General features: G+C 39.8%; 1 protein-coding gene across 1 annotated transcript in view; it reads right to left on the bottom strand.

The window, feature by feature from the left end:
* SNX25 (sorting nexin 25) overlaps nucleotides 1-12,627 on the bottom strand; it is a 92,243-nt gene that overhangs the window by 65,399 nt on the left and 14,217 nt on the right. The window contains exon 3 of the mRNA XM_049796742.1: nucleotides 5,857-6,073. Within this exon, the coding sequence (XP_049652699.1) occupies nucleotides 5,857-6,073 (217 nt within the window). The remainder of the gene's footprint in view (nucleotides 1-5,856; nucleotides 6,074-12,627) is intronic.

The following is a 12,627-nucleotide window of genomic DNA, read 5'->3' as shown; positions in this document are numbered from 1 at the left end:
ACCACCAGTTCAAGGGCAAGAAATCCCAAAATAAGTACACTGATTAGGAGACATGCATTATCAGGAACTTAATGATGACAAACAAGATAAATCTGTCTGCTTTGAAAATAGGAAGCAAGCAAATAAATAAATAATATTAAAAGAATACCCCCCCCAAAAAAAATAATCCCAGACCACCAAAGAATCTGTAAAAACATTAACAACTCTACAGGAAATTATGTAAAGGTGCTTTCTCTTTAAGTAAATAATCCCAAAACATTCCCTTCAGCCTTGTTATTTCTTTAATTAGTCTTTCAAGAGAGTCTTGCAGAGTTACATTTAAGTCTCAATCAGTGCAATTGTGAGCTGACATGCACATGTAACTCTAAATGACTTTCATCAGTACATTCAACGCTCACCACACACTTTCATTAAACTGATTCTGAAAACCATCAAAACCACCTGCAGGCTGCATCTCTTCACCTGTTATCGCCCTCAGATCTCTAAGCTTCTTGCTAGTGCAGCAGAATGAAAACTGCTCGATCTATTTGAACTTTCTAAAAAATAAAAGAAACAAATTTAGACCTTTACAAGCCAGGATCATAAACACACCTGGAAAAAAAAGAAAGAAATAAAAAAGAAACATACCGAAACCTCTGAAAACAAACCACACCAATCCCAAAAAGCATAACAAAAAATAAGGACAAAGCCAACACCAAAATTTCCACAGCTCCCATTTTTATCAAGATACATCAGCAAATTTTATAAATCACTTTAATATTTACTGTGAAGATAACCATATAATTTATACATGTCACAGTTACCTCTTTCAGGAAATAGCATTTGACATGTCATGTTGATAACAGACTTAAATGTATGAATAGCTTACAAGCTGTGGTATGACCATATCAGCACCAGGAGGTCCTAATGCTTATTGTGGTATCTAGGTCATACTCTGTCATTAACAGGAAACCCAAGCTTCCCACACTGAAGCCTGAAGGCAACGGTGAGCTTTAGACCTGGTGCTACCCATGAATTAACTTTAATAACATGCTCAGACCTTGGCTTTTTGTGACTATTTTGTTCTCAGTACTTTCATATAGCTGCTCCCTTTGCAACGAACGTCTACAATTTCATACTAATCCTCTTGATATTCTTTTCCAGAGGCTGTGATAAGCAGTTCTTGGTATTCTTGGTTTGTGGGTAGCAAATGGAATTATGAAAGAAAAACAAGAACTGTGGGAGGTGTTTAGTAGCTATCCTGACAACTTGGATGCATCTATAGGATTAAACAAGTTAAATCTCAAGTGCTTAAATTCCCTTTGCATCAATCTGCTCTTGATCAGTTTGTGGTGGCAGCACTTTTTATTTTTACTGAGTTTCTTATCACACTACATATTGTGATCACAAAAAATACAAGTTATATATCTACACGAGCAAAGGTATTCACATGGGTCAAGAAAATGAAGAACTGAGTTGTCTCCCTCCTTACCCTGTCAGTAGCACATAGAAAACAAAAGGAATATTACCAAAACTTGTGCAATATGAACTTAAATCCCCAAATTGCTTGTCACACTGATCACTCAAACAGCAATTTCCCCACAGCACTTCCCCCCCACCTCACACTTTCCAAGAGCTTTGAGCCCTTAAATATGGGTTCTGAATCAGCACCGCGAGTAGCCTACAGCCCCCAAGAATCCATTTTGCGAAGTCATGACTTATGCTGCAAGTCCAGGCACACACTCACAGAAAGACTTCTGAGCATCCCATCAGATGTCATGTATCAGTCAACCTGTGAGAAGCAGCCTGCAACACCACATACCTGTATTTGCAGAAATCAATTCTTCCTCTACCTTTGGGATCAAGTTGCCCCAGCCAAATACTACCCTCCCTACCCTGCAGCATGCACTTCGCTAACCCTGTTATGAATGTGCTCCTGATTCTGTACAACATATGGGAAAAGAACAGTGGCTTCTACCAATAAATCCAAGGCTGATTTTTCTTCCATATCACAAACTCATAAACTAGCTAACGCTGGACCCAGGGAAGCATCATATTCCATTTCTTCCCTGAGCTAATATTAGGAATGAAACCGTTTCCTACCTAAAATATTCTGAATTGCCACAAATTTTGTAACTGAAAAGTGCCAGCATCCTTTAGAGCCCCACTGGACCTCAAGGTACACCCCAGCAATGCATGCAAGACGGACGAGTCGGGAGTTGTCTTGCCTACAGCTTGCATGGCTCTGTGTCACCCCGGACAGTTCTGCCCATGGCTAGAGGAGTGTCTCTGCCCTTACTTCACCCTGTAGAAGTGTCTGGCAGGCGCAGGAAAGACAGTCACCGTTAAAGAAGGCCAGGGGACAGAATAAAGAAAGGGGAAACGGACATAACGCTGCCAGGCTTCTCCCTCCCGATTCCCTGCCTCCCACTGGCCACCGTGGAAGCGGCCTCCCCTCCCCTCATGCTCTCCCTCATTCAGGGAAGCATTTTTCCTCATCTGTTGGCCTCTGCTGGCCATTTACCTTCAGCTGTTTATTACTAAGCAGAGCCTCGAGATGATTAAAATAAGCCAGAGGGAAAGCAGGACCAAAGGGAAGGACTGTAGCACCCTTCCTCATTCTGAAAAGTCACAGCCTGTTTTCATACCCTCGGGCACCCTGATCTATCAGGTATTACAGGTCGAAGTTAGTCAGTGAAAGCACAAAAGTAAAGGAATTTCTGTGGCTGACATGTACGCAGTGACACAACATATGAACTTCACACTGAAGAAACGGACATCTCTGTCCTCCTGGGCACAGACAATTTCTTTCCGTTACTTCAGTGGATTCATCTTTTGTCATAAAGGAAAACTGAGACAAAGTGGCTTGGGTGGCACGTCCTCCGGAGATGGTAGGAGAGGTATTCAAAACTTCGTAAGCCACCAGATAACAAACAAAATGCCCTTCGCTGTCACACTGCGGTATAAACTCAGCAGCGGAAACGGGATGCGGTGCTCCAACAGGCATCACAACAGGAAAGATACCTTGCTCTCATGACAGTCTCTGTTCCACTATATTTATCATCCAAAACTAACTGGATTCATTATTGGACACACAGAGGGAAACATGTGAATGCCAATTTAAATTCACTACCATCTTTAAAACATTTGGCAGAAAGCGGAGCTAGATCAAGAAGATCTCGGTGCTCCCTACCTTAGAAGGAAGAATTTCCCGTGTTTGAACTGTGGCCACTGTCGTGGTTTAACCCAGCAGGATGCTGAACACCACACAGCCTTTCGCCCACTCCCCCACAGGATGGGGGCGAGAATCAGAAAAAAAGGTAAAACTTGTGGGTTGAGATAAAGACAGTTTAATAGGACAGAAAAGGAAGGGAAAATAATAATCACAACGATAACAGAAGTAGAATATACAGAACAAGTGATGCACAATGCAGTTGCTTACCACACGCTGACCAATGCCCAGCCAGTTCCCGAGCAGCGGCCCACAGCCAGCTTTCCCCCCAGTTTACATACTGGGCATGACATCACACGATACGGAATATCCCTTTGGCCAGTTGGGGTCAGCTATCCCGGCTGTGTCCCCTCCCAGCTTCTTGTGCCCACCCCACACCCCTCCTCTCACTCCAGGGCATTATGAGAGGCTGAAGAGTCCCTGACTTCCTATGAACACTGCTTAGGAACTACTAACACATCAGTGTGCTGTCGACATTATTCTCATCCTAAATCCAGAACACAGCACCATACCAGCTACTAGGGAGAAAATTAACTCTATCCCAGCCAAAACCAGGACAGCAATATAGAAATGAATTGAAGGCTTTCCAAGAAACTCTGCCTTCCAAGCTAGAAGTGACATACTTTGCAGTTCTTGGTCTATAGCTCAAAATGTCAGCAGGTTCCAGCAACAACTCTACAGCAGTAGGCAATTTAGTACAAAACTCTAATTAGTCTTAAAACCACAAATTCCCTTAAAAAGAAAACAGTATCAGTCTTCTGCTGTGCTTCCAGGTTTATTAGATGCATGCTCAGATCACCCAGCAGTACAAATTCAATCTGTAGCATATGAGCACAATGTCACACTTCTGCTGACTTTGCCATAGTGCACACATAGCATTTAAGTCCTCTCTCCATCTGCCAAGAAAAGGTGAGCCCTGTGCAATTTCCATAAAGCCTCCTGGCCTTTTTGAGCAAGTTTGGATGAGCAGCATGAGGATACACTAGTGCTTCACTTTTTGCATCATGCAGCGTCATGCCGCTGATCTACTGTTAGGCGGCTTAAAACCAGACCTTCCTTCCTCCTTGTGAATTCACAGCCTTGCAGTATGTGGAAAACAGTCAGTGGGTCCAGTTTCAACCTATACGAAGCCTGCAGTTACAGCTGTGGGGTTTGTCGTGTTTTTTTAACCCACTATCACATTAATTCTTGACAGAATTTTTTTCATTACCACGTTAACGCAGCCTGCCTTATCCAGCATTGACTAAGGGGCATTTACCATTCCAAAGGGAAAAAGTTAATTGGAAAATACCCAGGAGAATTTTGGTCATAATTCTCAGCAGATAAGAAACCTCATGAAGAATCAGCATTAGTAACAATTAATAATTCTGCAACTGTACATTCTACATCCCCAGCTTCAAACAGGAAAATATTTACACTTTACAAGAAAAACACCATCCTCATCCTTTAACTGTTCAAATCAAACTCTTCCCAAATGCAAGCACTTTACTGTGACACAGGGCACGTGCAAGCATAACGCTTAAAAATCAGGCAGCACACTTAGGAGCTTTACCTGACCAAAAGATTTCTACCACATTCCAGAGCTGAAATAAAGCAGTATCTGGAATCCAGTGCAAGATCTACTGCAGCATGCCTACACCTTAATTTCTTCTTTTCTTGAATGTAACCACCCTTTTTTGTCTTTATTTCCTACACATCAGCTTACATAAAAAGCTGGCATCGACCACAAATACATTAACCCTATCTTCTGGTCCAGAACATAAAGAAGTGTGAACGGCAGCACAGACTGGTCACTGACGGAAAACAGTTGATCTTTTTTCTCTGAAGGGGTGTTAAAAATATGTGGATCTAACTGTAAGCAAAACTACTTCATAGTATAAAATGTAGAGTCTAAATCTGAATGACCAACGCATATTTAAATTACGATAACTGAAATGCAAGTTAAGTGCAGAAATAAGCCCAAATTCCATGCACAATTACACAAACTGTGCATTCAGATGTGGAAATTGCATAGGCTAAGAGTTCTCATTTGCAGTTACAATTTAGGTGCAACTCTAGTGGACAGCTGACATTTTTAAGTGGACAAAAAGACCCTTGCCAAAAAGGAAATTCATGGAATTAGCAAGATAACCTAGACATAGAAAGAAAATCCAGACAACAATTTTTGCCACTAGAAAAATCTTGTTACTGCAGGACAGGCCACTTACAGAAACCGCAAGGCTTTGCCTCCCAGGGCCAGAAGAAATGGAAAACTGAATGGAACTAACCCTGGTCCTATTTTGGGAAAGGTGCAAATAACTATTTTCTTGTCTGTTGACTGCTCTGACAGCGCCTCTCCTTTCCCTTGCAGGTTCACACTTGCAGGAACTGCTCACACAGCCCACCTCCTACGATGAGCGAAGGATTCAAGGATTAAATGGAAACAGCAGTGAATCCAAACTCTGAGAAAAAGGAGGACAACTGTTTCCTTCCACAGGTCTTACAGATGCCTCGAGGCCTGCTTGATCTCTAAAACTGGTAATACGCTTGAACTGTTTTCTTCATCAGTTGCCTACAAAAGCGTTACACTTCATTACTTTGATATAACACCTCTGAAAGCAAAGAGAGAAGCAGAAAATTCCAACAAAAGACAGTTCTGTTTTTACCTGGTGTTGGCTCCTTTAAGGTCACAGAAGTGTGAGAGTAAAGCTTTCACTACATCATTGCAGACAACTTTAACTACATCAATGTGACTCAGCCTCTGTCGCAGCTGTTTGGCAATCTCCCAGAAGTCTTCAGATAGCAGCTGGTACAGCTGCCCTTCATCTCTGCTGAGTTGCCCATACCAGGACAGGATGTAATCTCTATAGCTGTAGTCAAACACTGAAAGAAGAAACAAAACAATAAATAGCAAAAACTGCAAAAGAGGAAGGCACACCAAGCCAGGAAAAATGTAATCCTCCACCCTTCTCCTCAAAAATTAGATGGGTAGTAAGTTTCATATCTTCTTCTCTGGGTTTTAAATTCTTGCCAAAGAAAGTAAGGTTGGCAAAGTTACAGAAATCTGCACCTAACAGGTTACTGGAGGTCATTTTGCAAAGCAAAGCCTGTAAGTGGATTTGCTCAGGCAGTCAGGTTACTAGCTACACACAAACCTCAAACCAATACCTGTCTCTCCCCGGTAGATTTCATTATATGAACTATCATATAATCTGCCTGTGTCTAGACCGTTGCAGACTGAAAGCAGTTGCCTTTACACAGGAATTCAAGAGTCTCCACTCCAAAGTCACAGTTAAAAGGGGCGGTGGTAAGATTTTTGGATTCCAAGAGACAGAGTACTGAACAACACTGCAGAAAGTACATTATAGGATCAGAAGAGCTAGAGATAAGATAGAACAAGTAGATTAGTGAGACAGCATCAACTTCAAAAATGACGAGGTATTCCAAACAACATCTACAAGCAATAACCAAGATCACTGTAATTGCAATTCCCATGGCAACACCATCTTCTACCGTTCTGACTTTTCTTTTTGGTATTTGTGTGCCGCCAGTTTTACTGATGTTTCACTATAGGAATGTCCCTGGAGGTCTAGGAGGGAGCATGCACCAGCCATGTTTAGCAGTTACAAGATGGGGAAAGAGTTGGGGTGGAAGGAGTCAGTTTGCATCTACCAGAGGGATAACTGAACAAGAAGGGGGAAAAAATCGGTCATGTTCCTGATAATCTGAGCAGCTTCTTTACCAGACATCCTGATTTCAGACTTTTACATCAAAAGTACATCTCATTTGCCAGTGTAAGCCCATGGTGCCAATTAATCATGTGACTCCACTATTTCTTACTTTCCACTTCGATAGAAGTTGTTTGTTGGGCAGCTTAGTAAGCTATAAAAAGCTCCCCAGCAGCGTTACAGTGAACTAATGAGTTGTTCTGCTATTAGTGTGCTAAGTTGAATACTTTTGCTTGCCTGAAATACTAGCAGACCTCATCCAATGTCACCTTGTTAAAAACATTTCAAATGAAAACGCTAAAATTGATAAAAGTTTCTAGTCAAATGCTTCATTAGTCAACTTCCTCAGGTTTATAAAGAAAGAAACTGAGTCACTTCACTGAGTATGCTGAAATACATACTTAAAAGCCTTTTGCTAAGTCATTTCGAGGCTTCTAAATTAATTTTGAGAAAATAAAGAAATAGAAGCTTTTATTCTTTTTTCTGATCCAGGAGAGAAAAAAATATGCAGAGCCATATTGCAGGATAGGAACTTCCAACGTTGAAACATATCCAATATCATTACTTTTCTAAAATAGAAGAAATCATGTTTCATTGAAAACTCTCACCCATAAATACTACAAAGTGATAAGAACAGTTAAGAGGTAGTGGTCTTCTGATAAGCAAACTGACAAATAATCCCTTGACACACCGAAGAGCAACTGGGAACAGCATTTTAAAAACTGAAGTTTATTACTTAAGTCTCCCATCACGATACACATTTTAACTATCTATTTTTCCACAACTTTTCCCACATCTTTCTGCAACCACCTTTTTCTTATAGCTTGGTTACTCTTTTCTTTTGCAATACCTGCATCTACTCTCATTATTTTTACACTGCACGTTCTCCAAAACATTGAAAACAACTGATCAGAAGACAAGAAAGGAATAAAAGGCAAAGCAGAAGACACTTTCAGGACAATACCTTACTACCGCTAACTCAGCTGCTACAAACACGAAACAAATTTCTTCTGATCAAATCAGATGCAATGACAGCATTGAGTCTGGTGCAAAACCGTAGAAACCTCTACTGGGTTTTCTAAACTAGTTCAGAAGGTCCAAGTCCCCGGTTGTCACAATCTGATTAAAAATAATTCCTGCATGAAGTTGAGCCTCTTTAATTACTCTTTTTAAAGACTGCAAACTAAAAGAGTGTTGGGAGTAGAGAGCCAGAAACTTGTGTGGAGGTTCATGAGGACAGCCCTCTAGACCCTTCCTTCACTCCTAACCCCACGCAGGTCTACAGTAACTGCTGCCCCTTCTTCCACACTCATTCATTCAGAGGATCAGTGGCACCGTAAGAGTCAGTGGGTCAGACTGGCTTCCAATCTGCCATTTGCAGAACTTCACAGTAGACAGTTCTTATGCTGCTAAAATTCATCACCCAACCTCATGAAAAATAACACAGAAATCTGAATAACAAGGACTAAATGCCTACCCATTTTCTTAAAGCACCAATAAAAAATAGACTAGAAATATTCTCCCTATGCAAATGCAAACACAGCCTTCCAAGTTTCAAACAAGAAGTAAATATCCTTTCCTGAAAGCACTGGAGAGAACCAAATCATTACGTTTAAGTTATGGTCAAATCCAAAACTCTCCTGTGACCATATGAACAACAGAAGGGAAGGTATAGCTACAATACTGGCTTGAGTTATTCTACAACAGCAAGCATCGCAATCTGTAAAATAGAAATGCAACATCAATGTGAATTGTGTTAAGACCCTGCAACAGGAAACCACCATCAAACAGCCAAGAAGCAATATTATAATGCTCTACTACAACACTAGATTTACCATGTATGATATGGTTATCCTAAGCTATAATTGGAAGAAAAATACTTTCAACAAAAATTTAACGGAAAAAGATGGCAGACTATACCACCGTTAAGTACATGGCAAAGAACTGTTATATAAGTAAAAGTTAAATGCTCAGTTATTTGTTACAGCTACTACTTTTCCCCTCTTGCCAAAACCCAATTCAGTCAAAAAAAAAAAAAAAAGCACCTTATCTTCATCCTCAAAAATCAAACTAAAATATTAAAGCCCCTATATTGAAGACCCTAAAAATTACTAATAAATACTCTGAATATGCAACTCCATCATTTCCAAGATACTAATTTTTAAATTTAAAGAGATAAAGGCCATTATTCACTCACTGTATTTTAGATTTTATTATGTTTTAGGTATACAATATAAATTAAGATTATGATGTTTTATACTTAATATTATCTTTATTTATTGAAGTTTCTCATGCCCACTAAATCTTTATTTAGACCATGGTGTTAAAGGTTGGCGAAATGCTGTGTAAATGCCCAGACTTTAGTGACTAGGAATCTGCCCCAGTCACTAGCAATAGTGATTTCCAGATTTCAGTTCTCTTGTTAAAGTTTGTGCTTGCAAAACCACTAGCATTTCTTGGCTTACTTGCATTTTACAACATTATTCAAACTCTATGAAACTGACATGTTTAAGACTAGATGTTATCATTGTGCATAGATGGATAGCCCCTGTGCAAAAGGGATCATACCCTGACAGTCTCCCACTCCACATTGTCTGGTTTATTTTTATTACAATTTCCTTGACATTTGCTTCTTTAATCATTATTATAAATGTGCAGAAAAAACATGGACATTTCCAAATATATAAACAATAGAGAAAAAAATATGTTCAAAAGATCTAGGAAATGCTTTAAAAAAAAAAAAAAAAATCAGCCAAATTTCTGTTCAAATAGTTCTGCCCATGTACCCTTTGCCAAGAGTTCTTAGCTCCAAGTGTTTGAATCCAGTAACAGAGCGAACATGAATTCAAATTAAGTCTTGCTCATGTTTTGGACCCAAACAACTCATTTTTTGAGACCTGTGGAAAAAAAAAAAAGAATACAGCTTTTCAAATAGAGAATGGCAGAAGCTACTGCAAATTATTTTTCTAAATGTCAGTATGTGGACCTTAAGTTGGGAAATGAGATAGATTGAGGAAAAAACTCCTTCTCTAAAGCGAAGTCCTGCCTTACATCCCTAACAGAGTTCTTCTAAGGGGTCAACAACAACACAGACAGGGAAAATCTGATCCAGAGGTAGAATCTAATTAAATTCCCAAAATATTTCCAACAAGGTCAACACCAGGTTGAAGGAAGATAAGCCACTATGAAAGAAGAGATGGCTGTCTGGCATGAAATATTTTAACAGCTAAGAAACACAGGATATGAATAAATAGTCAGTTTTCACAGCAGTAGGATTTCACCAGTGGAGTTCTGCTGGGATTTGTTGTGCTATGTATGGCCCATGCTGTTTTACTTCCTCATCAATGATGCAGTAAAGCAGGTAAGTAATATGGAGATCTATTTTCCTGGCACTACTAAAGCAGTAGAGACAAAGACTGACTGTGAAGAATAACAAAAAGACGACAGGATATGGGGCAATAAAAATGGAAGATGAAATTCAGTTCCTGGGAGACCAGCTACTCACACGGCAGATAAATCTACTGACAGCTACAGCCTTCAGCCCAAACAGTATGCTGCGCGACAGCAGCATGAGTCTGACTGAACGCAGCCTCTCAAGAGACATATTCCTAAACTACCATATGATACAGGCTGAAAACATGAAGTTACCACATAAGCAACAGGAAGCATTAAAAGGCTAAAAGTATTTGTAAAGGTGGCTCATCTATTCTTTGCATAAGATAAATGAAAGGCAAACAAGAATCAAATCAATCTATCAAGAAAAAGCATGAAAAATACTGAAAACACATTTTTGCGTTAGTCACTCAAGTACTACTGGCTGAAAAAGGGACTCGGGTTTACAACTAAAAGGCCTTCTCTTTCTGCCTTATTCAGCAAGGAAAACCTTTTTATAACGTTAAACTTGTTCTGATTTTGAGCACTTAGATTTCATAAAACACACCACACAGCAGCAGGGCTAATTCACAGCTTTCCCTCACCTTGTATCTACAGCTTATGCAAGTATGCTATAATCAAGAATGAAGCAGCACTCTGAAGCACTGTCCTTTTATACTACTCTGTTGTCAACAGGAGATAGAAAAGAAATTAAGAACCGAGCTGTAAACCAATGTATACAGAAGTTTCTTCTTGGTGGCACTTAGTGACCAACATTGTAGAAAGACGATTCCCAACAACTCTGTTACGCTGGCTTTGGCAAGATGAGAAACTATCCAAGACACAGGCAACTATTATCAGCCAATGACCATCACGGGAAAACTATCTAAGCACTATAATGTTTTTAAGTTTATTGAAATAAGACCAATGGTTGAAATGGAAATGTGCATGACTCCTTAAATTAAAACTAAGGATGATCGCTGATATCTATCCTCCCAACTACACTAACAGACTATGATGAGAACATTAGGAAAAACACAGCAAAGCCCGTGACAGCTGGTCAAACGAGAGACACCACAGAACCTCAGGGAACGCTGCAGTAATGGAGAGTCACTCTAAACCCAGAGAGAAAAGTCCACGCAGACTGGCTGTAACACCAGCAAAAGCATGACATGACTGAGTAACAGTCAACACGAATTCTTGAGGGGTGCAACTAAAAGTAAACCCTAGGCAAACTTAATTACACAGATGACGAAGAACAGGTGAAGAAGTCAGAATTAACCACAGGGCTGTCTCTTTATAACCAGCAACAGCATTTCTGAAGTTAGGTGATGCTGGCTCCTCCAAAAATGTTATCCTTGCATCTCTAAGGTAATGTAACGAGAAGTAAAACCTGATTAAAAACACACTGCAAAACACCATCAACTGTGATAAGCTGACACCACCTATTCAAAACCTCAAATGGCAGTAGGAGTCTGCACTGGTCACCAAGATTAAAACCTCAGGAGAACTGAACGTCTCCCAACTAAAATGAATTAGACTTTTTAAAGCATTTTGTTGAACAGCATGTTAGATCTAGACAGCAAGAAGTTGGCAAAAATTCCTGGGATTTACAAATACTTTAATCCTCATCAGTGTAAGATTAATTTAGCATTAGAATATAGCACTAATGAAACAGAAATACAGACAGTATTTTTTGTACCATTAGTAGTGAAGTTTTATTTAACCATGAACTTGTTAAAAAAACCATTCATAACATCAAGACAACTACAAGTTTTGGAACTGTCACAGGGCAAGGAATGTGTCCTGTCTATTTTCAGACAGACTTATTTTACTTAATAAAAAAGTAAAACGTTTCTTTTGGGGATTCATTCAGTATCTCAAACTCCAGTTGACTCGGGCACCTTCCAAAACCAAAAAGCTTGCTTAAGTCTATGTGTGGTAGAGTGAAAAGTACAGTTGCATCCTTGTCAAACTGTGTAACAGAAGAGAAGTTGGCTTCATTAGTCACTTAGGCCTGGAACAAATACAACCACATCTGACAAGTTTGCTCTCCAAAATTCAGAGTGAGAATGGAGGGTAAAAGCTACTCTGAAAAGAAATAGCAGAAAGGCAAGTAAGCTGTCACAACAGAAGTTCCTCAACTCTGAAAAATGAATCACTTAAATATTGGTAACTTACTTTCAGCCTTACTGAGTAAGGATGGACTTATGCATCCAACTGAATGGTCTGCAGGATAAATACCTTAGATGAAGACAGCTCCTGTATTTTTTACAGACACAAGTTACTCCTAAGTGCAAGTAACAGGAGAGAAGTGTAACCCAACTGTCTTCCCCC

This window comes from Accipiter gentilis, chromosome 3, assembly GCF_929443795.1.
Source record: "Accipiter gentilis chromosome 3, bAccGen1.1, whole genome shotgun sequence".
NCBI lineage: Eukaryota > Metazoa > Chordata > Aves > Accipitriformes > Accipitridae > Astur > Astur gentilis.
Note: the sequence above shows the minus strand (reverse complement) of the source record. Positions and strands in the feature narration are given on the sequence as shown.